The sequence below is a fragment of the Mirounga angustirostris genome, unplaced genomic scaffold (assembly GCF_029215605.1).
Source record: "Mirounga angustirostris isolate CCGP_5_RB_7025 unplaced genomic scaffold, mMirAng1.0.hap1 SCAF_15, whole genome shotgun sequence".
NCBI classification, from domain to species: Eukaryota; Metazoa; Chordata; class Mammalia; order Carnivora; family Phocidae; genus Mirounga; species Mirounga angustirostris.
In genome coordinates, this window is record NW_026991723.1 from 88,750,566 (window position 1) to 88,774,805 (window position 24,240).

General features: G+C 55.9%; 1 protein-coding gene across 2 annotated transcripts; it reads left to right on the forward strand.

The window, feature by feature from the left end:
- Positions 1 to 1,756: 1,756 nt before the first annotated feature.
- AIF1L (allograft inflammatory factor 1 like) lies at positions 1,757 to 24,218 on the forward strand. 2 transcript variants are annotated; one of them, XM_064579482.1, is made up of 6 exons: positions 1,757 to 1,907; positions 2,081 to 2,142; positions 12,543 to 12,609; positions 15,194 to 15,235; positions 17,716 to 17,878; positions 21,313 to 24,218. In XM_064579482.1, the coding sequence occupies exons 1-6, from the start codon at positions 1,877 to 1,879 to the stop codon at positions 21,398 to 21,400; spliced, it is 453 nt and encodes a 150-aa protein (XP_064435552.1). In that variant the 5' UTR covers positions 1,757 to 1,876; the 3' UTR covers positions 21,401 to 24,218. The 2 variants fall into 2 exon arrangements, with proteins under 2 accessions (XP_064435552.1, XP_064435553.1); XM_064579483.1 differs by lacking the exons at positions 1,757 to 1,907; positions 2,081 to 2,142 and adding an exon at positions 2,172 to 2,318.
- The last annotated feature ends 22 nt before the right edge of the window (positions 24,219 to 24,240 follow it).

Consider the following 24,240-nt stretch of genomic DNA (forward strand, 5'->3'; position numbering starts at 1 on the left):
GTGGGGGGAGGCAGAATGGGCCTCCTCTCCATTCCATGGTGACGTACCTCAGGCTTGACATCTCGTGACTCATGCGGTCCCGGTCATGCCTGGTGTGGGCAGAGCCACTCTCTGGCCCCAGAGGTGGGGCTGTGCTGCGTGGAATGCGGCAGCTGTCGAGCATCTGGCGAGCAATGCAGCCCAGCAGCTGAGCCCTGGAAGGTGGGGCGGCCAACCACCGCCACAGACCAGGGCAACAGGCCATCTGAGCCTGGACTGGGAAGTATGTCATGAGGGCCCCATTCTAGGTCAGGTCCCTAATCTGGCCTCCAGATGGAACGTCTCCCATCAACCAAGGGTTGTAATTCCTAAGAATTCCTAGTTCTCCCCTGCAAGCTTTTACTCTCTGCTCAAACCACCCTGAAAGTCATAAAAGTTATAACAGCCCCTGCTTGGTGAGAGACGCTGCTTCCTCCATTCTGCAGCTCAGCATGCTGAGCCTCAAACAAGTCGGGTGCCTTGCCCAAGGTCACACAGCTTGGCCAGACCCAAACCCTAGGGGTGGATGGGCATCGAGGAATAACCTAGGGGAAGCAGGTGCTCACTGTGCTGGGGACGTGAGGCCTTGAACTGCTGCGGCCCTGCCACTGGCCCACCTCGGGACATTCCATTCTGTCCAGCCCCCTTCCTCGGGACAGCCTGGCCACTTCATCCCTCAGGGACAACCACAGAATAGATGACCAGCTGGCCCCAGGGTCCCGATCCTGGGGGCAAGATGAAGGCAAGTCTGTGGAGAAGGAGACTTCCCAGATCCAATCCCCAGGGACACACTGTGTGTGTGTGTGTGTGTGTGTGTGTGTGTGTGTGGTGGGGGAGGGGAGCATTACTGGTGACCAGGTGTGCTGTTTGCCCAGGACAGTTCCCGCTTGTACCTGTGGCTGCCAGCATAATTATGAGGACTGCCACCCTTCACTCTCAGAAATGTCCTGGTTTGGACATGAGCCTTCATCACCGCCCTGTCACTAGTCCCTGGTTCCTACACCCCAAGCCCCACTCCCCCCAGGAGTTGGAGGCTTGGCTTATTATCATCCCAGTGGACTTGTCCCCCAGGCTTCAGCTTCCTGACTTTTCTTTTCTGTAAAATGGGGACACCAAGTCCTATTTCACGGAGTTTTGAGAATTAAACGACATAAATCTATCCTGTACTGATCTAGCAAAGTGCCTGATGCAGAGTGAGTGCTCAAGAAATAGATTTTATTAACAAACCACAGATCATTCTGATTTAAAGTGTCACTAATGTCTTCGTGGCACTTTGTCATTATGCATTTCCCCAACTCCAAAAAAAAAAAACAAACACAAAACGCTGAAAGTTTTCATATTTTTCTTTCAAGAGTTGAAAGTAAATGTTGGGGAGGCCGGCCTGCCTTCCAAAGTGCGTGCGGCGCCAAGGGCCCCGGGAACGTAACAGCTTCGGCTGGTGCAGCGCTCGCTCGCTGCCGCCCGGACCGTATTTGATCCTTAAGGCCACCCCAAGTGCGTCCTGAGATCGTCCCCACTTTCTTTTCAGGACACCGCGGCCCCGGGCGGGTAAGGGGCCTGGGGAGGTCCCGGGCAGCCCCGCGCCGTGCATTTTCCGCGCCCTCCAGCAGAGGGGCGGGCGGCGGGCGCGGCGTCCCGCATAATAGGCGCTTTGATGCCGGCGGCCGGGCGGGAGGGCCCGCGGCTGGGGGGGCGTGGGGGGGAGGGCGGGAGGGGTGTGTCCGGCCGCCCGCGCCATCCCTCCGCCCCTCCGTCCCGCCGCCACACGCCGCCAGAGCTCGGACCGGGCGCCTGTCCCTCCTCGTCGTGCCTCGCCGCGGCCGCCAAGCCCCGAGCCGGCCGGAGCCCGCTGCTCACCATGTCGGTCGCGCTCGGCAACAGGTTCCAAGGTAGGCGCCGCCGGCCCCGCGCTGTCCCGCGCCCCTGCCCCGCCCTCCCCCCGGCGCGGAGCCCCCCGCCCGCCACCTGCGCGCGCGCGGCGGACGGCGGGGGTGGCGGCGCGCGGCCCCGGGAGAGCCCCCCACTCCCCCCGCTTCCCGGGCCGCCTCTTTGTCTCCTGCAGGAGGGAAGGCGTTCGGCTTGCTCAAAGCCCGGCAGGACAGGAGGCTGGCCGAGATCAACCGGGTAAGCGCGCGCCGCCACCGGCGCCTTGCGAGTCGCCCCCAGATATCCCAGCGCCCCTCCGGTCCCACCTCCGTCTGCGAGGCTGTGCCTGCCGCAACCTCAACCCCCTTCTCCTCTTCCTCTGGGCTTCCCCCAAGTTCCTCCCTCGGCCCCTGCCGCCGAGCCTCCGACTCCAGGTGGGTCCCCCTCCACCGCCTCCACCCCCTCCGCTCCCGCGTCTCGGGTTGCAAGTTGTTACTCTTAGACTGGGGAGGTGGGGCTCGCCCGGGAGCTTTGATGCCGCCGGGCCGGGCCTCCCCGGAAGCCCGCCTGGGACCAGCGGCGAAGATTGGGCCCAGGGAGGGAGGGACCCCCGAAGTCTCTGAGCAGTCCCCGGTAGTACAGCCGCGGGAGGGAATGGAGGCCCAGAGAGGCTCGGTGGCTGCCCCGAGACGGCCCAGCAAGTCAGCAAGTCCAGGTGGGGCTGCCTTTAGAACCCGGGGTCCAGACTGCAGGCCGGGGCTCCCTCCTCCACAGAAAATGCAAGGCCCCACCCCCACCCCACCCCACAACTCTTTCTCGCTCCAGCTTTTAGGAAAGGTTCTCTGAGACACTTGATGCTTTTCTTGTTGGACCTCGTGAATTTCTTTATAGAAATCTGCTGTTGCCAGGCACAATGGGAGCTCCGTAAACATTTGCTTAATGACCACATAAATTCTAGAAGATAAGGAGAAGTGTCAGGGTCTGCCTGGATTGGCCAAAGCTCAAAGGCAGCACAGCCCGAGCTTTGGGGTTCTGTGAGATCTGGACTCAGGCCTGGCCTCCATCTGGTACCCCAGTCTCAGAACGAAGTTGGGGTCACCATGAGGGTTCACCAAGGGAAGGCATGTAGTGTGCATGGTTCAGTACCTGGCAGGAGGGATGACTTCTGTGGACCGTGCGAGAATTCTTTCCTAAGGTCGACATCTCCCAGATCCCCTCCTAACAGGCCGCATAGGGATGCCCACTGAAACAAGGCTGGGCATTTCCCCCTCCTGGCTCCCTCAGCTGCAGGGCACCCAAGGTCCAAACCCAGCTTAGAGTCCCCAAATGGGAAGCTGGTGAGGTTCAGCAGGGTCCGGGTCAAGGCTGCGTGGAGGTGGGTCTGGGGGCTGTGGCACGGCTGTCCTATTTTGTAGTATTTCTTCTCGCCTGGGCTTGCAGTCTTGATTCCCTCCTTGATTTTTTTTTTTTTTTTTTTTTTTTTTTGGAGTGTCTGGAAGGAGGCAGCCTATCTGATTTCATCCTGCTGGCTGTAGGAATCCCAAGCAGGGCTCTGGGGACCCGGGGTCCCTCCCAAGTCAACTCTAGTCCCTTCTGTACCATCATCACCCTGCCTCTTGGGGCCGTCTTGAGCACAGCTGAAAGGGAGACTGGACGTGTGGCTGGGGCTCTCAGGGGTCCAGGCTGCTGGCCTCCCTCCCTGTTTACTCTGCAGCCAGCCCGCCCTTGGTCTTGGCTGCTCTTGCCCCCTGGACAGAAGCCTGAAACCCTGACCTCATACAGCCCCCTGGGCCACTCAACAGGGCGGGTTCCAAGCTGGCTGAATCCACCCACAGCCAGCAGGAATGGGGGAGAGGGCTCTACGGTCAGACAAACCACAGTTGCTGAGAATGTGTGGGACTTTCGTGCCAGTCCTGCCCTGGGTGGGGGGGCAAACCAGGGCAGGGGGCGGGGTGCAGTAAGCTTCTGGGTGGTTTGAGAGGTGGACTGGCTTGGCTCGGAAGGAGGTGGGCCAGTGGCTCTCAGGGGCTGATCTGGACAGTGCTGGGACTGGAGAAAGTGAGCAAGAGGGGGCCATGGGGACCCCAAAGCCCAGAGAGGGCAGGCAGCTGGCTAAGGCCACATAGAAGCCTGTGACAGAGCTTGCGGTCTAGTGTCCTTTCCCTGCCTAGAAGCTTTTCTGAGCCCCCCCATGCAAACCCAGGCTGCTGTCTGGCTGCTGGATCAAACCAGAGGAAGGGGACTTCAGGATCAAACCAGAAGTTTAAGCTGCTCCCTCACCCCCAGGAGATCAAGGCCCCCCCCCCATAGTGTGGAGTCCTGAGTGGGGGTGAAGGGGTGGGCAGAGTGCTCAATGGCTCTATGACCTTGGGCATGCCACTTGAGATAATGGTCGTTTGGTTGCAGTGATTTTTCAGGGTGATAATCTATGTAAGACACAGAGCTGTCATGATTGTGTCATCGGTTTGTTTGGTGATTGAATATGCAGGGAGTGGAATCCCAGGGGCAAGGTCTGAGACAAGCCGTGGGCTGCACCCTTCCATGCGGCAGAATCTTAGTCTTCCCAGCCTGAAATGGGAGCAGTGATCCCTGCTCTGTCCCTGCGACGATCAGTGGAGATGAGCAGACAGGAGCTCTTTACAGACTGAGGGAATCGCTCTGTTTGAGGGTCTGAGTCCGCTTCACCCATGACCGTGACCACAGCAGAAGTTCCCCAGGGTGGGCAGATTCTAGAGGGAACCATGTTGTCAGCCCAGAAGCCCAGAAAAGACTGCCTTTCTTTGGGGTGCAGCTTTACCGCCCCCATTGGACCAGAGCTTCTAGGGGGCCGGATGGAGCAGTTTCCCGGTGGCCCTGCGGAAGGAGGAGCGCTTGGGGGATGGGGCTTCATGACTCACTGGGCTGCATGTGCTTGGGGGCTTCTCCGGGCCAACACCCCAGTTCCCTCTGGGGCCTTCCCCCCACCCCAGGGCCGGGCCAGCTTCCAGGGGGTAGCAGGGCAGCTCAGTCTCAGCTATTGTTGTTATAAGGGTCAGGAGCAAAAGTAGAAGGAGACTTGGGTGGACCTGGGGGGTCCTGGGGGGCTGCATGGAAATGCACTTTTTTTTTTGGTTTCGCTCTAGTCTTTGTGATCATTTTCTGAGCCCTTGGCATGAGCTGGGCAGCGTGCCAGGAGTGCTCTGGGCATTATCGCATGGAATGCTCACTCTCATCTCGTGAGTGTCTAGTCCCATTTTACGGAAAACAAGACTCAGAGGGGCTGAGTAAATTGCCTGAAGCCAGCCTGTCTGCCGTGCGTGTGCGTGTGCGTGCGCGTGCAAGCACGTGTGGGCGTTCTCGGCACTACTGAAGCGGGCAGGACCTGCGCGCGCCTCCTCCTCCCCCCCACATAGCTGACATTCCCTGAGCCTTGGTGGCATGGCAGGTGACCCCGGGCCAGCCAGGCCTGACCTTATATGGCAACGGGACAAATTCTCGCCAGCTTCCCACAGGGACAGAGAGAAGCAGTGAGGCTGGGGGGGGGAGGGTGCCCCGCAGAGTGCCCTCACCCTTGGGACTGAGCAGGAGGAGCCCAGAGGATGGCAAGGGCTGCATCTGGAACCATCCAGGGGCCAGGATCTCGAACCAATAACGTGGGTCGTGCCTTTGCCCCGTGCGCAGGACTTGACGTGCATCATCTCAGTGACTCCTCTGGATGGAGCGCTTGACTAGATGGATGTGCAGGAGGAATCTATAAACATCCCCGTGGGACAGGGATTACTCAGGCTCACGTTTTAGAGATGAGGAAACAGCCTCGGTGAAGTCACCTGCCCAAGGTCACCCAGCCAGGAAGTGGCAGAGCAGGGATTCTGACTCTAACAGCACCTGTGGCCTGCCCGGGACCCTGCCCGCCAGGGGCCTCTCCTGCCTAGGTGATAAGGATCTTTGGCTACTGTCTCACCTTCCCAGCCCTCCTGGGTCGAGTGAAGGGCACTTGGCATTCCTTGCAGCATTTAGGGGCCCAGTGGTTATTTCAGAGCCCATGCACCGTCTGTACTGGGAACAGTTGGACAGGGCAGGCTGCGGATCTGTGCCCCAGTGTTATATGTCCCCAACCTGCCCCAGCAATAGGGGACCTCTGAGACCTGAGCCAGGCACTGTGCAGGTGCATCTCTTTCCCTGTGTACCCTGTGCCACCCTGTCTGTCCCTGCCCGGGTGAATGTGCCCAGCTGGCGTTGCCGGGCACCCGTCTCTCTTGCTCTTCCTTAATATATTATAAGGGAGATGGTGATAAGCGGCCACGTGAGCCTCCGAGGATTCAGTGTCCCCGCAGGTACAGCCGGTCTTGACCTTGGCGTGGCCGCGTCCCAGGAAGCCGGGGATGGAATTTCTGTCGGGTCTGCTTCATTTGTGTAGTCTGTGGGGTGTTTTTCTTCAGCTGCCCCATCTGCTGGCAAGGATGCTGCATCCAGCTGAGGCCCCGGAGCTGCCGTGGGGAACGTGAGCCTGCTGTCCTTGTGGTGCATGTTACAGGCTCTTGCACACCCAGCACCAGGCACGGACCTGGCCCTGGCCCCTTAAGAGCCTGTGGGTTGCGTCAGAGGCATCTTGGCCCAGGCCCGGTATGGTGCTGCCTGTCCTTGGGGGTTTTGCCCAGGGCTTCAGCCACCAGCTCCTTGGATGGCCTCCAAGATGGTGATATCTGCCCGCCCCAAAATTCTGCTGCAGCTAATACATAAAGACAAGCCTGGAGGGCCAGGAGCAAGCCTCCGGGAACAGGTGCTAGAGGTATCAGCCCAGAAAGAGAGTTACAGAGGGCAGAGCCGGCAGGTGGCAGGGATCCGGAAGGCCGGACACAACAGGGGCTGCCAACCTCAGCTGGTTTTGGAAACATTCCCTTCCCAGCCCAAGTGCCTAGATGGGGCTCCCAGGGATGGGGGGTAGATTCTGATGTGCATCAGAGGTTGGAGAGGACAGGGAGAGGCAGCGGCGAGCAGGTGTGGCTGTGGGCGCCGTCCCCTGGGGCTGAGGTGGGAGCACTCTGTCCGGTGTGGATGGCCCGTCACTGCCAAGTCTGCCAGGTGTCCAAGGACAAATCAAAGCTTGCCCTTGCAGAGGGATGGCCAAAGGGTCGCGGCTTACCAGGAGGACTCCGTGGCGCAGTGTGGGACAGAGAGTTGTGGGTAGGTCTCCGCCCTTCCCCTGCTCACGTTTATCTCTTGGTGAGGCTTGAGTTTGGGCAATCCAGACACATCGTAGTAACTGCTAACACTTAGTGAGTGTGCTAGGAGCCAGGCTTTCTATGCAGTTAGCTCATTTAATCCTTACACCAACCCAATGCGGAGGTTCTATCATTATGATCGCATTTTACGGATGAGGAAGCTGAGGCCCAGAGTGGTAAAGCAAGTTGCCCAGGGCCACAGAGCTAGCAAGTGCTGGAGCTGGGATTTGAACCCAGGCAACTCGATTCAACCTCCCTCCCCAAGCCCCCTGTCCCGCACACCCCGCACCCAGGGAGTTTATGTGGGTCTCCTGACCACTGTGGCTTGAGGCAAGACTTTCCCTTCTGGGGCCTCAGTTTCCCCAGCTATGGAACAAAGAGGACTAGCTGGATGCTCTGAGCCGTCCCTTCCAGGTTCTGTGTCTGTGTGGGTATTTAGCAGAGTCCTGCCACATTCCTGGGCCTTGCCCGTGGACACTCCGGTTGAGGCTCGCAGCTTCCTGTTTTTGACCTCAGACTCCTGCCCACTTGTGGATTCTGGCTCTTTGCCAGGGACTGACCAGGCCACCATTTCAGAGCCCAGGGGCCCCCTGCACCCCTCATCCCTAGAGGCCCTAACAACAGTTTCTGCAGCTGGAAAAACTGGTCTTTTGGGACAGTGAGTTGGAGGGGGAGAGGGGCATGGGGCTGGAGGAATGCATCCACACACCCTCTGCATCCCCCTAGAGGGCTATAGAGTGGTTCCCTGGCCCCTGGAATAACCTCCTTCTGCAGCTGCCCAAGAGGAAAGGTAACTCTCGGTATTGACTTTCTTTGCCCAGAAACCTGTGGCCCGGCCACCCTCTCCTTGTTTGGGGCAGGGAAGGAGCTGGGATGGTGAAGGGAGGTAGACTTTGTTTGAATTGTTAAAACTTCGTAACGTTGAGCAAGCTGAGCAACGTCTCTGGGCCTTAGTTGTCCCAGCTATCCAAGGGGAACACCCGGAAAGGGGAAAGAGAAATCATAACCAGCCTAAGTCAGGGGAGGGAGTTTGCTTCTGAATCTGTTTAATAGCTGATGAAGGTCTGAATGGTGAGCTGTGGGGTTGTAAGTGGATTATATGCATGTAAGTGTTAGGAGGTCCCAATAATAAGCGGCTAACGTTTATGTAGTATTTACTAGGGGCCAGGCGCTGTCCGAGCACTTCACGTGTATTTGCTTGCATCCTGCGGTTCTCAGGCCAAGCCTAGGAGATATTTTTATCCTTCCTACAGATGAAGGCACCAAGGCACAGACAAATGAAGTCTTTTTCACACAGCTACTCAGTGGTTCGATCCCAGGCCTTGGGGCTCCAGCTCACCCTCTTTTGCTTTTGTTCCAAACATCTGCGGTGGCTTCTCTTTCTCCTCTTCCTGGGGACCCAGGGTACCTGCCTGCTGGGCATGGCTGTGCCCCGAGGCTGGGCAAGGATCCGGGGTGGGGGCGGGAGGACGCCTGGAAGTGGGGAGGCTGAGGGCTGTGGAACCAAGAATCCAAAGCGTGGAGCCGGGCGGGGTGCGGGGGGAGAGATGGCAGCCCCACCAATGGAAACTCCTGTTTCTGCTGCCCACCTGCCCCCCCTGGTGCCCTGCCAAAGGCCTGGTCCACAGAGCTGCCCCAAGGCTGGGGTCAGCAAGGCTTGCCCAGCCACGCGTGAACGGGTCAGATGCCTCTCCCAGCCCTGGCCACTCCGTGGCTCTAGCCCTTGTCATTTGGGGCTCTGAGAAAAATGGGATTCTCATCTCTGAGCCCCTCTAGTCTGTGTCGTACGTGTGCACGTTTGCAGAGCTGCCCACCCGTGTCAGGGCGGAGAGTGGAGAAAGTGATTCCGGGCTGAATGCCAGGCCTCTCCAGTCAACAGATGTTTCCTGAGCACCTACTGTGTGCTGGGCATTGCTGGGTGCTAGGCATCTCTGGGGCATGAGACAGTAAGCTCATCCTCCTGGCATCTGTGGCCAAAGGCTTGCCTTCCCACCCGCCCCCCCCGGCCTCCTTCCAACAGCCACCACCTTGGGTCACTTGGATTCCTCAGCTCTGTGGAGGACTGGGACAGTCTCCACTGTGGTCGTTAATCCCAGCTCGGTCACTTGGTAGCTATACTGCCTTGAGCAGTTCTTTATCCTCTCTGGGTCTCAGTTCATTCACTCAGCCTGCAGGTATTTATTGAGCACCTACTATGTGCAACCTGCACTGTGGCGGGGGAGACAGACCATGGACGACACCCTTAATAAGCACCACATTGTCAGTTGTGTTAGGAGGTGAGGGAGAGAGCCATGCGGGTGTGGGGGGGATGAGCGCTGCAGGGAGGGGGCACAGCCAAGGGCAGAGTCCCTAGGTGGGAGCAAGCCTGGCATGGAGGAGACCCAGAAAGGAGGCCAGGGGGGCCGAGGCACTCACTTTAGCGGGGGTGGGGGGTGGGGCTGGGGGGAGAGCACCCATAAAACAGCATGTTAGGTGGTCAGAAGCGCGAAGGAGAAAACTGGCTTCCTCGGTGAGAAGACAATAATCGTGGCCCCCAGGGTTGCTGTACCCGCCAGCCTGGGGTCGGGCCCAGTGAACAGGAGTCACTGCCTGGTTGTCCTGTGATCGTTTGTGTGTGATTTGTCTCCAAGACCAGGGGCCATGTCCTACCCCTTGAGCCCAACCTGCCTGGATCCCCGCAGGGGGTCGCTACCTGTTGGGGACAGGCTCTGGCTGGTGCAGGATTTCTGGTCGACCAGAAGGCAGGAGCTGGGAGGGCCCCCAGGACTCTTGCCAGAGGTTCCCAGATGTTGGGCCTTGCCTGTACCCTTATGCCTCCCCCGAGAAGGTTTTCCAGTTCCCGAAATGGTAAAGCGGAGGGAACACGGGGGCGATGCCGTGAACCGAACATAGGCTAAATGGATTCCATTTAAAAATTATGAACTTCCCACTTTTATGAAATGTCCTTTTTTTAAGAGATTTTATTTATGAGAGAGAGAGAGCAGGGTGGGGGGGAGCAGAGGGAGAGGGATAAGCCGACTCCATGCTGAGCGCAGAGCCCAACATGGGGCTCGATCTCAGGACCGCCAGATCATGACCTGAGCCGAAACCAAGAGTCAGACTCTGAACCGACGACTATGCACCCAGGTGTCCCCAAAATGTCCTTTTTTGAACTCGTGGCACCTCCCTCTATTTTTTACTTTTTGGGGAAATGTTTCCTTCTGCATTATGCCAAAGTCTGGGAACCACTGACCTAGTTGTCCCTCTGCTGTGCAGATCACTGGACCTGTGACCCCGGGAGGTGCCTGGTTTGCTCGGGGCCACACACAAGAGTTAATTGTCCTACTTTGGGTCAGAGAGTGGGGTGGGGGTGGGGCGGGGGGAGCTACGAGAGGGAGCCAAGAAGAAGAGAAGTCCTGGACAGAGCCAGCCAGGAGGAGGGTAGCCCAGCTCCGGCTAAGTGGGGGCAGGACCCAGCGTGGCACCTGGTAATGAGATCCAATGTGAATCTGTGGCCAATCCACACCGTGGGTGCTGGGGTTGCCCTCTGCTAGGCTGCTGGAGGTCTGGACCCTGGAGTCCAACACTCAGGTTCCAAACCAAGCCTGCGCCTTCCTAGCTATAGGGACTTCACACACGTCATCTAACCTCTCTGGCCCTGCTGTTCCCACCCTAATGAGACAGCACAGTGCCCTCCCAAAGCAGAAATGCTGCACCGGCCAGGGCTTGTCCGCAATAGGTACTGACCCCCTCTAGGGATCCAGGCAAATTGGGCTCAAGGGGTAGAACAGAGCCCCCAGAACCAACGAGGGGAGCCACACTGGCAGGTGGATAGCTCCCTCTCTGTCGAAGGGGGTTGAGTTAATGTGGAAGAACGTGAACCCTCGAAGGGATCCTATTCTGCCTCGCATTTAGTCATACCTGCTGCTTCTCGAGGGCTGACAAAGAAGCCTGGTACTAAGTGTTCACAGTGGGTTATCCCCGTTGAGGGACAGGTGCCCGAGGAGACGGATACCCTTGTGCCTATTTCACAGCTAGTGAGGGGGGGGACTGAGACCCAAACCCCGAGTACTTTATTTTCAGTTATTCTCCTATTCATTCTCCTACATTAAAGCTCTTGGGGGTTTACATGGCAGACTGGGAGGTCTTGTGTCCCAGGAGATGCGTAAGTACAGACTTGGTCACCGGTTAGTGGGATATGGCAGCAGGAATTTAGAAACAGATGGAGTGGCGGATCTAGATAACATTTAACATCATTTTAAACATAGGCTTCTTGTAATTTCACAGTAAGGACCTTATTTCCCTGGTCTCACCTGCTCCCTTAATGCTTCGACCAGAGCCGTACCCTGTGGTCCTCAAAAACAGTTGAAGGAGGGGGTGATGCCCATGTCTGGTCTGCTCAGTAATGGGGAAAGCGAGGTCCAGGGAAGAGAGGGGATTTGTGGAGTCCAGGGCTAGGGTGGGGACATATCCCCTGCTTTCCCATCTGAATACAGGTTCTAGGGTGGCTTGAAGATTAGCAACAAGGCAAGCAAGCTGCCTGGCGCTGTGCCCAGCATAACAGGTGCTTACTAACTAGCGGTGTTTTGTGTTGAAGCCGGATGAATGCCTGCTATCTGCCCATCGGGGTTAGGGAGGCGGGCTCCACAGGAGTCAGAGCCGAGGTGAAGCTCTGCGTGGGTGAGCCTCAGTTCCCTCATCTGTAAAATGGAAGTAATATGGAGCTACCTTTTGGGCCCGCTGGGAGAGCCTAAGAGATCATGCGCATTGTTGGTGTTTCATTCTGGAGGCTGTTGCTTGTGTCCCGCACCCCTCCCCCTCCTGCACATCTGGTTCTGAAAGGCATCATTTGAGGAGAAGGTGGCCCTGTTTTACAGGTGAGGACACGGACGAGAACTATATACAATCCAAGCTCCCAAGCTATATACAATCATCTTCTGGCTAGAGCAAAGACTAACAACGCAATAGCTGCTGTTTATTGAGCACTTGCTGCATGCCAAGAGTCATACGTACACTCTCCTTGGAGTCTCTTAAAACTTGAGAAGTGGCTGTGATGATTGTACCCATTTGTCAGATAAAACAATAGAGATCTAGGGAGGAATTAATAAGCTAGGGTCACACTTAAGAAGTTAATGCTGGAAACCCGGCGGCTTGTGTTTGGGGCTCACAGCTTCATGGATCTTGGAGCTGGGGTGCCCTGGGGGAGGAGGCCCAGGTCCCTACACTGGTAATTCAGAGGCTGGCTGAAGGTGTTCAGGGCAGACCCTCCGGGCCCCACCCCGGGCTGCCAAGCATACTTCCTGCCCACGGGGCAGATTCCTGCAGATCTGCCTCTAGGGGTTAACAGGGGGCCAGGACAAACACTGGAGCCAAGGCCGGCCACCTGGCGTGGGAGCAGACACCGGGGCTGTGGGCCCACATGTCAGCAAGTTCTGCCTGCTGACCCGGGTCTCAGAGCTGTACTTTCCACCTTCGAAGGAGTTTCTCTGTGACCAGAAGTACAGCGATGAAGAGAACCTGCCGGAGAAGCTCGCCGCCTTCAAAGGTAAGCTGGGGCTGTCTGCGCCACCCTCCCGGGAGAGCTGGGCTGGCCCCCTGGCGCATAGGATTTCTTACCCCACAAGGCCAGCCTGCGCCCCCTGCTTCTTCCAGAACGCCCTCCTCCTGGAAGCCTGTGAGATGGGATGCCCACCCCTCTACCTGCCTCCATGCTACCCCAGGCCCCTCACCCTTGCCCTCAGCCTCCCCCACCTCCCCAATCCCTCCAGCTGCTGGGCAGGCAGGGCTCAGGCTGGCTCCTGTCCGCTGCTGCCTAGGCCCTGCTCGCTCCCGGGGCCCCAGCACACAATCAGCCCTTTGTAGCAGCCCTGGCCTCTCCCCTCCGCGGGGGAGCGGCTCGGGAGCCCCTGTGCAGAATGGACGTTTGTGTCGCCACAGTGGGGCAGGGGGCAGAGTTTCTGCCCATTGAATCCCAGCAGCACGGGATGAAAAGAAAACAGGGCCCGGGAGCCCGCGCGGGGAGGGGGCGGCATAAAGGTCCCTCTGTTCCGGGCCCCGGCGCTTGGTTCCCAGCCAGCAGCCCGAAAGGAGAGGAGCTGTGCACATAAGGAGCAGGGCAGACCCACCTTTCCTGCCTGGGAGACGCTGTCGGCGTGCAGGGAGCCCTGGCCGCCGGAGGACCTCGACGAATATCCTCGAGGCCACATCCCCCCTCCCCCACGAGTATCCTCGAGGCCACATCCCCCTTCCCCCAAGTCTTGGCCATGTGGACATCCTCCCTGCTCCAAAGGCAAAGAGCCTGCCAAGTGCTCCTCAAGCTGCTCACAGCTTCGTTGTCCTTAGGCAGGACCCTGATGGTGAAGCCTTTGTTGAGTGTTGACCTTGTGGGAAGCACTTCGAATGCTGTCTTGTGAGCTCCCCAGTCATCCCAAGTCAGCCAGGAGGGAGGTGGGTGCGAGCTTTAATTTACAGATGAAGCAACTCAGGCTCAGAGAGGTGGGGTCACTTGTGTGGGGTCACACAGCTTGCCCATGGCGGAGTTCAGGCTTGATCACGTGTTGGTCTCTCTCCAAAATCCCCTGCTCTGAACCATTACACAATGGGGCTGTTTACATTAACAAAAAGAGGAACTAGAACAGAGACATCCCGTCCCTGCCCCGTTCCACCAACCCGTCCCGCCACCCCCAGGAGAGCCACACAAAGCAGGAGCGGTCCATTCCCTTATCCCGGGTACCAAGGGGGTCCCTCTCCAGAGGTGGCTCTAGGAGGAGGGAAAGAGCTCTTCTCTCCTTGTCTTCACTGGGACGTAGGCTTGGGTCTGTCAGGGTGGACCGGAACCATGGGAACTTAGCTTGGAATCAAAGGGACTGTAAAGGTTTTCAACTCACTCATTTGACCTCCAAATGAGCACCTACTACGTGCCAGCCCTACTTCAGGCCTGGGGTGCAATGGGGCACAGAGAGCCCTGAGTAAAGGAGCTTATGTGCGGCAGGGGAGGGAGTGGGGAACAGAAGGACGCTGCAGAGCCACAGATGGCTGTAGAGGCTTTGTGGGGGTGACAGTGCCCCACCAGGAAGGCTGGGGAGCCCTGAGAGCGTGAGCGGGGGCCCGGAGAATACCTGGGAGGAACATCTAGGCCGAGGGGCAGCACTCCCCAGCAGGAGTGTGGCAGGGAGGGGGTGGCGGGTGAGGTGGAGGGATGGGCCAGGAGCAGCAGGACCTGCTGGAGTGGAGCGGAGGTGAGGGAGGAAGAGGCAGCCCGAGAGACTGGAGGGTAGACCCTCAGGAAGGTCACAGGGACCACTCCGGCCACTGGGAAGACCTTGGCCTTCTCATACTGGCTGTTCAGTGCAGACTAGACCGCGAGGACCCTGTTTTTTTGTGGTGTGTGTGGGGGGGTGGGGACCTGCCCAGGGCCACATGCTGTCCTTGTCAGAGGATACCAAGCTCCTTGCTCCACCTGTCCTCCCTCATTGTTGGAGATTCCCTGGACCCTTTGATCAGAGAGGCTTCACTCAAGGTCTGTAGGTGAGGTTTGGTGGGGAGGGTCTGCGTACCCCTGGACACTGTATTTGCCACCTGGGTCAAGGGCAGGTTCACGGCATTTCTCTCAGGAGAGCATCAGATTCTCAGTGGTGCCCCCCCCCCCCCCCCCCCCGCAAAGGTTCAGAACCGCAGGGACTCCTTAAATCGGTGATTCCTACACCCGGCTCAGAATCACCTGAGACACTCTAGAACATACCGATTCCTGCCCCCACCCCACCCCACCCTTCCCAAAGCCACTGCACCCGTAGATCAGGGCCTGGGAATCTGTTCTAGTCAGTTTGGAGCTAATGTGATGCAGCAAGCTCATGCTGGTGGGGACCTGGGAGGAAGTAGCTGCCCTCCTCAGCGGAGAGTCACATGGCCCCTAGCGCCTTGTTCCATGGTGCCTGTGGGAGAGGGGTGCAGGCAGGGCGAACTCTTTCTCCAGAGACAATGGCTGAGATAATGGGACTCATGTCAAGACCCCCAAGTGAGGGGGTGAGGAGGACGGTGTGGGCTTCCTGGGAACCCGGCAAGTTGCCCTCAAGGGCGTCTCTGGGACCCTGCTTCTGAGCTAACGCCAGTTTTTGCTCTGTGATTTCCAGAGAAGTACATGGAGTTTGACCTGAACAATGAGGGCGAGATTGGTAAGTGAGGCCTCAACTGTGCAGGGGAGGAGGGTGTCCGGTGGGTAGAGGGTATGAGGGTCCAGAGAGCCCCACTGGCCCACCTGTGTGGGTGAGGGGCACGCACTGAAGCTTCCCTGATGGGCCAGGCCGGCATGCCGGCCTTAAGCCGGGCTGCCTTCTACCCTGGATCCACTGCCCCCAGGCTCCTCTCCTTGCTGCGGCCCTCCCACCCACCTCCCTGCGCATGTCTCAGCCCTCCGCGCCAGGTGCCACGGGGACTCAGGATAGAGGGTGCCACTCCTGCCCAGGGTTGGAGATGCTTGGGCTCTTGACGCCCTGGCCCTGGCGGGGGCGGGGGGGCAGGGAGGTGCTGGCGGTTCCTTTGTCCTTGCATTTGGATACGGCGCTTCTGAGTACATTGCTTCCCTCCTCCAGCAGACCCTGATTGTATCGTGTGGTCCGGGCATGGGGGGTGACAAACGCCTGTCCCTTGGCCCTTAGGTCCAAGACCATACCTTGACCTTCACGAGTAATGCTATAACATGGTCAAGGCTGGCTTAATTATCCCCATTTTACAGACGAGGAAGCCGAGGCTCAGCAGGGTGAACTTGACTCTCTTGGGGCACGTGGTGGTTAAGTGGTCGGCCCAGGGTCCAGATCCCAGCCTTTGGTCCCCAAACTGGCTTTCCCTCCTGTGTTTTGCCCTGAGCTCAGTGTTGCTGCTGCTGCGATATTTCTACCCCTCCTCTGTCTTGTCTCCTTCTTCTCCTTTTTAAAAATTTTTGTCCTTGCTTTCCTTTAGGAAAAAAAAAAATGGGGTTATCAAATAATACATCTTCATCATAAAAACTTTTGGAAAACACAGGAAAGCACAAAGACAAAAATAAGTCAACCACAGTCCTCCCTCCCAGAAATAACTGCCCTGAACATTTTGGTTTATATCCTTCCACCCTTTGTTCTAATCACAAATGCTGTTTTATAACCATTTTAGAACCTCCTTTTTAAAAAATAATATATTGTGAGTGCTTTGACATATGATTAACTTTTCTTTTGGAATATAATTAATGGCTGTGTAATATTCCACCGCGGGGTGGGGCACCTGGGTGGCTCAGTTGGTTAAGCGACTGCCTTCAGCTCAGGTCATGATCCTGGAGTCCCGGGATCGAGTCCCGCATCGGGCTCCCTGCTCGGCGGGGGGTCTGCTTCTCCCTCTGACCCTCCTCCCTCTCGTGCTCTCTGTCTCTCATTGTCTCTCGCAAATAAATAAAATCTTAAAAAAAAAAAAAAATTCCACCGCGGGGCTGGACTATAACTTATTTAGCCAGTGCCTTAATATCACGCAATTAGTTCCAATTTTAACTACTTTTGATAGTCCTGTGAAGAGCATCTTTGTACATGAATCTTTGTCCACATTGTCGATTATTTCTTTAGAGTAAATCTCAGGAATTAGACATTCTGTGTCAAAGGCTTTTGAAACATCTTGCCAAATTGCCTTCCAGAAAGGTCTTGCCAATTTCAAGCCTGGCCAGCAGCATGTGGGAGACCGCTCACTCTTCCCCACAGAGTGATGCCTAGTTTTCTTTGAGATGCCCTGGACATCCTGGCACCTGGGGGTCTGGCATCAGTTCTGCCCGCCCTGCTCTCGGGTGAGCTGTCTCGCCACACCCCTGGCCTGAAAATCGGCCCCCCGTCCCGCCTCCCTCCCGCCATCCTTTGCCAGCCCAATTGTTCACAGAACAATCTGAAGGAAATTGCCTAAGATCTGGGGAGCCGGGGGGTCAGAGGCAGCGATTCTGCGGAGTATAGTGACTTTTTGGTGCCTCCCTTGTTTTCCTTGAATTTTGTTCCTTTGTTGGTTTTCCTGCTCTGCAGGGTATTTTTGGCCCCCTCGCCCTGCCAGCGAGGCGGAACCCTTGAACTGCTGGGTGGGAGTGGCAGGTGGAGAGAAGCTGCCGCCCAGCACCCTGCAGGATGACCTGCCCTGCCTCGGGTCCAGCCAACTCCCTGACCCCACCTTGCTGGGCAGTGACTCCCCAGGGAGCTGGAGCAGTGAGCACACACTCACCCTGACCTCGGGGCGCAGCAGACATTAACAGAGTGAAGCGTAGCGGCCCCATTACTAAACACCTGCTTTGTGCTGGGTACTTCTGCATCGAGCCCTCTCAAATGATCCCATCAACCCATTTTGCCGCTTATGGAAGCAGAATCTCAGAGAGGTTAAGTAGTTTGCCCCAGGTCCCACAGCCGGGAAGAGCAGAGTTGGATTGCAACCCAAGTCCATGTCCCTAACCACTAGTCTATACTGTACTCTCTGAAGAGAGCAGGGAGGGTGTGATGGGCCCATCCTCCCTGGGGGAGAAAGGCCTTTGGCTGCAGTCCCCAGGGAGGGGCTATCCTGCAGGGCTTCTCCTGGACGTGGGAGCCAGGGGAGCTCTACCAGCTTCCTCGCTTGGCCTGCACCCTGTCTCCAGTTAATGTATCTGCTTTTCCTCTGGCAGACCTGATGTCTTTAAAGAGGATGATGGAGAAACTCGGGGTCCCCAAGACCCACCTGGAGATGAAAAAGATGATCTCAGAGGTGACAGGTGGGGTCAGCGACACCATCTCCTACCGAGACTTTGTGAACATGATGCTGGGGAAGCGGTCGGCTGTCCTCAAGCTGTGAGTACCTCCCGCCTCTCCTGGGGCCTCTGAAGGCAAAGTCATTGTGTGTGGAGAGGCCATGCCCCAGCCAGGAGGGAACGCCTCGTGTGACCTGCTGGACGAGGTTCTTGATTTCTCTGAACCCAGTTTCCTTATCTGTCAAATGGTCACGTTAATACATACCCAGAACTTCCGGTAGAATGAGCACTCAGGAAGCAGAGCAATGGTAGTGATGATAAATCTGCCTTGAGGGGCCCCTGGGTGGCTCAGTTGGTTAAGCATCTGCCTTCAGCTCAGGTCATGATCCCAGGGTCCTGGGATTGAGCCCCGTGGCGGGCTCCCTGCTCAGTTTAGAGCCTGCTTCTCCTTCTCTCTCTGCTCCTCCTCCCTGCTTGTGCGTGCTTTCTCCCTCTCTCTCAAATAAATAAATAAAATCTTAAAAATAAATCTGTGAAACCTTCTGAGCCTGGGTTTCCTCATTTGTAAAGTGATTCCACCACCCCACAGGGTTGTTGAGAACATAATGTAGTTACCAACTGGCTCTGAAGGGAGGCAGAGTTCAAATCCTGATGCCGTTACTTGCCCCCTAACCGAGCCTGGGCAAATCCCCTTAGGTCCCTGAGCCTTAGTTTCTTGGTTTGTAAGCGAGAGATGATATTAAGTATCTTGTGTGAAGATACTTTCCATCTGGAAGTAAGGATGCCCAAAGTGCCAACACCCTAGAGCTGTTTCAAGTACCCCACTCCGCCTGTAGGCACTCCTTGGGTGGGCTCTTTCTGTCCCCTGGCTATAAATCCCATCCAAAGGGCAATAGTCCACAAGCAGCTTACCTCCGAGCTGATCTGCACATCCAGGCCTGAGGGCTAATGACCTAACGCATATGAAGGCCCCAGCCCAGTACCTGGCTCTTGGCAAACACCTAGTATGTGGTGGCCAAAATCACACTTCCCAGGTCCTGCCCCCGCTGCAGAGAGACTCCCTGGAGAGTCTCTGGTAGGAATGTAAAATCTACCTGCCTCGTTTGTTACAAAGGGGGAAGTCGAGCCCCAAGGAAGCTGAGGAACTGCTCATGAGCCCACAGTTCGGGCCGCAGAGCTTTTAGTGTGAGGTGGGATGGAGCAAGCGGTGTGGTGGGAAAACCATCAAGGTCAGACCACAGTACACCTGGGATGCCGGATGACGCAGGTGGCAGCAACGGGAGTGTTGATGCTCTTAGAAAACACCTAAGATTTAGTGCGTTTACTGTGTGGCAGGCAGGCACTGGTCTACCCAGTGACTCCTTAGATGTATCATTTATTAATTCAGCACACATTTATTGAGCACCAACTATGGACCAGGAATTATTCTAGGTGCCTGGGGACACATCAGTTGCTGGCGTTGTGGAGCTTACATCCTCATGGCAAGAGGCAGACAAAAACAAAATAAAAAACCCAGAAAACTAAAATGCCAGATTACGATGGCGTAGTACAAAGAAAAAAAAGTGGACAAGAGGAACAGAGAGGGATGGGATAGTGGGCAGCGAGGAGCTCATTGAGAAGGCAAGACTTGACCAGAGCCCTGAGGGAGGGAGATGTAAAGAGATGAGCCCGGCAAAGATCCTGCGAAAAGCATTCCAGGCAGAGGAAGCAGCAAGTGCAAAGGCCCTGAGGCAGACTGTGCTTGTATGCTCAAAGGAACAGCACAGAAGCTAGTGTAACTGGCCATCAGTGAGTGCAGTGAGTGAAGGACGAGTTTGCAGAGACAGGCTTGGGCTAGGCGACATGGGGCCTGGTACGTCTGGTCCCACTTAACATTTGGCAGTAATGTGGAGGAATGCCATTGGACGACTCTAAGCTAGGGGCTGACTTTTAAAAGCCTCTGGCTGCGGCAGGGGTGAGAGTGGCAGCAGGGAGGCTGTTCAGGCAAGAGATGAGGCCACTCGGCCTGGAGAAGGGGCAGTGAAGGTAGGCAGAAGCTGCTGGAATCAGGAATGATTTGGGAGACAGAGCTGGAAGGCTTGCTTCAGTGGTCAGATACGGAGTGTAAAGGACAACAAGGAGTCAGATGATCCTGATCTGTTTGGGGTGAGTGACGTTGCTGTTTGCTTTAGGGGAAGAGCAGGCGGGGAAGGCAAGAATTAGGAGTTGAGTTTTTGATGGATTAAGTTAGAAGTGTCCTTTAGACATCCAAGGGGAGAGGTCAAGGAGGGCCTGGATGTGCAGATCAGCTCGGAGGTAAGCTGCTTGTGGACTATTGCCCTTTGGATGGGATTTATAGCCAGGGGACAGAAAGAGCCCACCCAAGGAGTGCCTACAGGCAGAGTGGGGTACTTGAAACAGCTCTAGGGTGTTGGCACTTTGGGCATCCTTACTTCCAGATGGAAACACTGAGCATCAGTGGGGTCCAGTGTCTTTCTTTCTTTTTTTTTTTTTTTAAGATTTTATTTATTTATTTTATTTTATTTTATTTTATTTTTTTAAGATTTTATTTATTTGCGAGAGAGACAATGAGAGACAGAGAGCATGAGAGGGAGGAGGGTCAGAGGGAGAAGCAGACTCCCCGCTGAGCAGGGAGCCCGATGTGGGACTCGATCCTGGGACTCCAGGATCATGACCTGAGCTGAAGGCAGTCGCTTAACCAACTGAGCCACCCAGGTGCCCAAATTTTATTTATTTATTTGACAGAGAGAGATAGTGAGAGCAGGAACACAAGCAGGGGGAGTGGGAGAGGGAGAAGCAGGCTTCCCGTGGAGCAAGGAGCCCGATGCGGGGCTCGATCCCATGACACTGGGATCATGACCTGAGCCGAAGGCAGACGCTTAACGACTGAGCCACCCAGGCGCCCCTCCAGTGTCTTTCTTGAGTCACCAGCTGGGAAATAATAGGGCTGGGATTCAAGTCAGGCTGTTTCCCTCCAGAGGCTCCATCCAAACCCCTATCCTCTACTTCCCAGATGCTACTTTTTTTGAGAGGTGGGGGGGAGGTGAGGGAGAGGGAGAGAGAGAGAGAGAGAGAATCTTAAACAGGCTCCATGCTCAGAGTGGAACCTGATTTGGGGCTTGATCTCATAACCCTGAGATCAGAACCTGAGCCGAAATCAAGAGTCGGACGCTTAACCAACTGAGCTGCCCAGGCGCCCCAGATGTTACTCTTAAAACCTTGGGAAGTTTTTGAAGATCTGAAGGGGTTTTGAGCAGAGCCATGGCCCAGCCTAGCTCTGCCTCCTTCAGGCAACGTGGTTAGGGGAAGAACCATGACCTAGAATATAGAGATCTTTGTACCTCAGTTTTCTGTTCTGTGAAATGGGACTAGCAGCCCCTTCCACATTTAAAAGATCCCACTGGAGAATGGATGCAAGGGCATTTGGTTGAGGATCCTGCAGACATGAGGGCTGAGATGATCTCTCCCTGGATGAGGGAAGGAATCCTAATCCTGCCTTTTTTTTTTTTTTTTTAACCTCCGTCTCCAAACCAGAGTCATGATGTTTGAAGGAAAAGCCAACGAGAGCAGCCCCAAGCCAGTTGGCCCCCCTCCAGAGAGAGACATTGCCAGCCTGCCCTGAGGACCCCCGTCTGGACCTGCCCCCGTTCCTCCCTCCTGATCTTGCTGCCCTTCTTGATTCATTGTGATTTGTCTTATTTGTTTTGTCTGGTCATTACGCGTTTGTTTCATTTTCAACCAGCAAAATCAGTGATCTCTTTGTAAAGCACAAATTACCTGCCTTAAAGGGGCTCTAGGCCAGGGAATTCTGAGCCTTGGGGACCCTCCCTCTCATCTCCCCTCCTTCCGCCTTCCCTTTGCAGAAGGGCTGACATCAAACCAAAACCAGGAGGGGGCAGCCTGGACAGGGAGACTGGAAGACTGGGATCCTCATGCTTAGAGCTGGCATAGTCTGTCCTTCCAGGGTCCCTGAGCTAAGTCCAGGCTTGCTGGCCTGGCCCTGGTGAGGACCACAGCCCACTCGCAGAAGACCCTGGAGTGGGAACCAGGCTTTCCTCAGACAGCTCTGTGGTTCCCTGCTCTTGAGTCGTCTAGGGCATGACCACTCAGTGTCCCACCTCCCCCGCTGACCTCCTCCCCCAGTCCACACTTCTCATCCTCAGGGAGGTGACAGAAGGAGAGACGGAGAGGGGCTTGGTGATCTGAGCCCTTTAAGAAGGTTCCAGAAGGAATCCTCTGGCCTTCCCCGCAGCCACACCTTTACAGGCAGCTTGGAGGGAAAGTGCAGCCCCCATGTCCTTTGCGGGGGGAAGCAAAGGGCTTTGGGAGTAGAAGGGAGGCGAGGGGCCTTGGGAGCAGTGTCTGTTCGGTCTGGTGCCACCTTTTGGGGAGGATGCTGAGGACAACAGGATAGGAGAAGGAGGAATAGAATGCTCATGGCAAACAGTCAGCACCACTAATAAGCCAAGAGCTGAGAAACAGAAGGTGGCCTTTCTGACCCCAATCTGCTTGAAACCTGACTGTGCTCCCCCTATTTGCCTTGCCATCTTACTCCATTCATTCATTCATTCATTCACTCACTCAGTCATTCAGTGGATATTTATTGACCACCTATTATAAGCTTTAAGTCCCCCCACTTTGTCCTGACATGTGCCTTGCCCTCAACCCCTAATCTCCATTTCCAATCACCCAAAACCTTGAGCTTGGGGAGTGGATTGGGGTCCCTTATGATGGACTCCCAAGATTTGAGAGCCCTGATCCACTCTGTAGGTTAGCTAGACCGGTCCTCTCATTTCACAGGTGGGAAAACTGGTGCTCACAGGGATTAAGCGCCTTGCCAAGGGGTTAATCGGGAGATGGAAGTCTGGACTGGAACCCAGCTGTTCAGATACCATGCCCGTCCTCATTGCTGCTCTGGGCTGTCTCAGTGATGAAAATGAGAGAAGGAGTGGGGAGGGGCAATCTCCCAGGTCAGTCCTTGGGGAAGGCCCTGGGCCAGGACTCACCCTTCCCAGTGCCTCCATGTCAGCACCAGGGGTTTTGGGTAAGGGCCTGGCTGCTTCTGCAGTTCTGCCTTCCCTAGAGCTTCTCCGCCAAGCCGCTTCTCAGAACTCAAGCAGGAAGGTGTCCCACTCAGCCCCATCTTGGCTGAGCAGGGACCCCAGCCTTGACCCCATCTGTGTTCTGGAGTCCCTTACCCTGCCCACTCAGGACTTAGATGCACTCATCCATTGAATCTATTTATTAAGCACCTGCTATGGGCCAAGAGCTAAGAACCAGATAGTAAAATGGACAGACTCGTGGAATTTAGTCTAGTGGGGAAGTCAGAACCAGACAATGATCAGTGAGATGAATGTTAAGAAAGAGGGGACTGTAGGGTGACTGCACTGCAATCCTGGGCCCAAGACTGAGCAAGAGTCTTGGAGAAGCCCTCGCCAAACGTTAAGTGGAAACGTCAGGTTGCTGTTGGAGGTGGGAGTCCGTGTGGGCTGCCTGTGGTTCTTTAGTGACCCATAATCAAGGACCTAAGGAGCTCGCTTGCAGCAGCTTGAGGGAATGGAGCAGGTAGGGCATGGGGAATTGCTGAGGTTGGGTTAATCCACTGGTCTCAACCAGTTCAGGAACAAGATTATTTGGCCATGACTGGCTGATCTTCAGCTTAAGGAGCAGCTTCAAATGCACAAGCCTAGTTGAAGTTTAAACCCCAGCAAAACAGTTCTCCTGTAAATGTAAAATCTCACCCCAGCACCTCCTCTTCCTTCCCCCCTGCCCCGGCGCCAGATCATTAGATGAACTGCCTGCCCCCCACCCCTTACTACTGGCCTCTCTTCTCTGGGACAGGCTGAGACCTTTGAGCAGGGTAATACCTTCTTTAACTACCCATTATAGTCAGTGTACCTGTTCTTCACTCAGGAGGGCAGAAGCAACCAGGCTTATTTCAACAGGTTTCACAGTTTACAAGACTGTAGGAAGCGTCCTTTAAGGGAGGTGGACAAGTGGGTGTGTCCCCAGCTTCTGGAAAGGGCAGGAAAGAGAGTTCTCTCATTGGAAGGGGGGGTGTCCTGGGAAACACCACCAGTCCCCCCACCATTTACTAGAACTCAGTTCCTGGCAGCAGAGGGGCTCAAAAGTGGTCCCTGGAAAGGGGGAGTGGTCTGCGTGTATTTTAGTTTGTGGCTATTGGCTCTGGGACTTACTTCTCTGGCTAAGGGCTCAGCTTCTTAGAACTTCAGCTGTCTTCTTTCTGAAAGACCAAATCTAACTAATGTAACCAGCAACTCGGGGACTGCCAAGTATGGCTTTGTCCCTGTGACTCAAAAGGAAGGAGTTTGCCGGGCACGTTCAGGTGGATAAGTGTGCGTGTGCGTGCGTGTGTGTGTGTGGCACGCCAGATATCATCTCTACAGACTAGAAATAAAACAAACTTATCAATGTCTTGACTTGTGTATTTTGGGGACAGTT

Excerpts from the sequence above, each read along its gene's own strand:
- AIF1L (XM_064579482.1), top strand. The coding sequence starts at position 1,877 with ATGTCGGTCGCGCTCGGCAACAGGTTCCAAG. Across the intron at positions 12,610-15,193 it reads GAAGCTCGCCGCCTTCAAAG|AGAAGTACATGGAGTTTGAC; the intron begins GTAAGCTGGGGC and ends TGTGATTTCCAG. Across the intron at positions 17,879-21,312 it reads CGGTCGGCTGTCCTCAAGCT|AGTCATGATGTTTGAAGGAA; the intron begins GTGAGTACCTCC and ends TCTCCAAACCAG.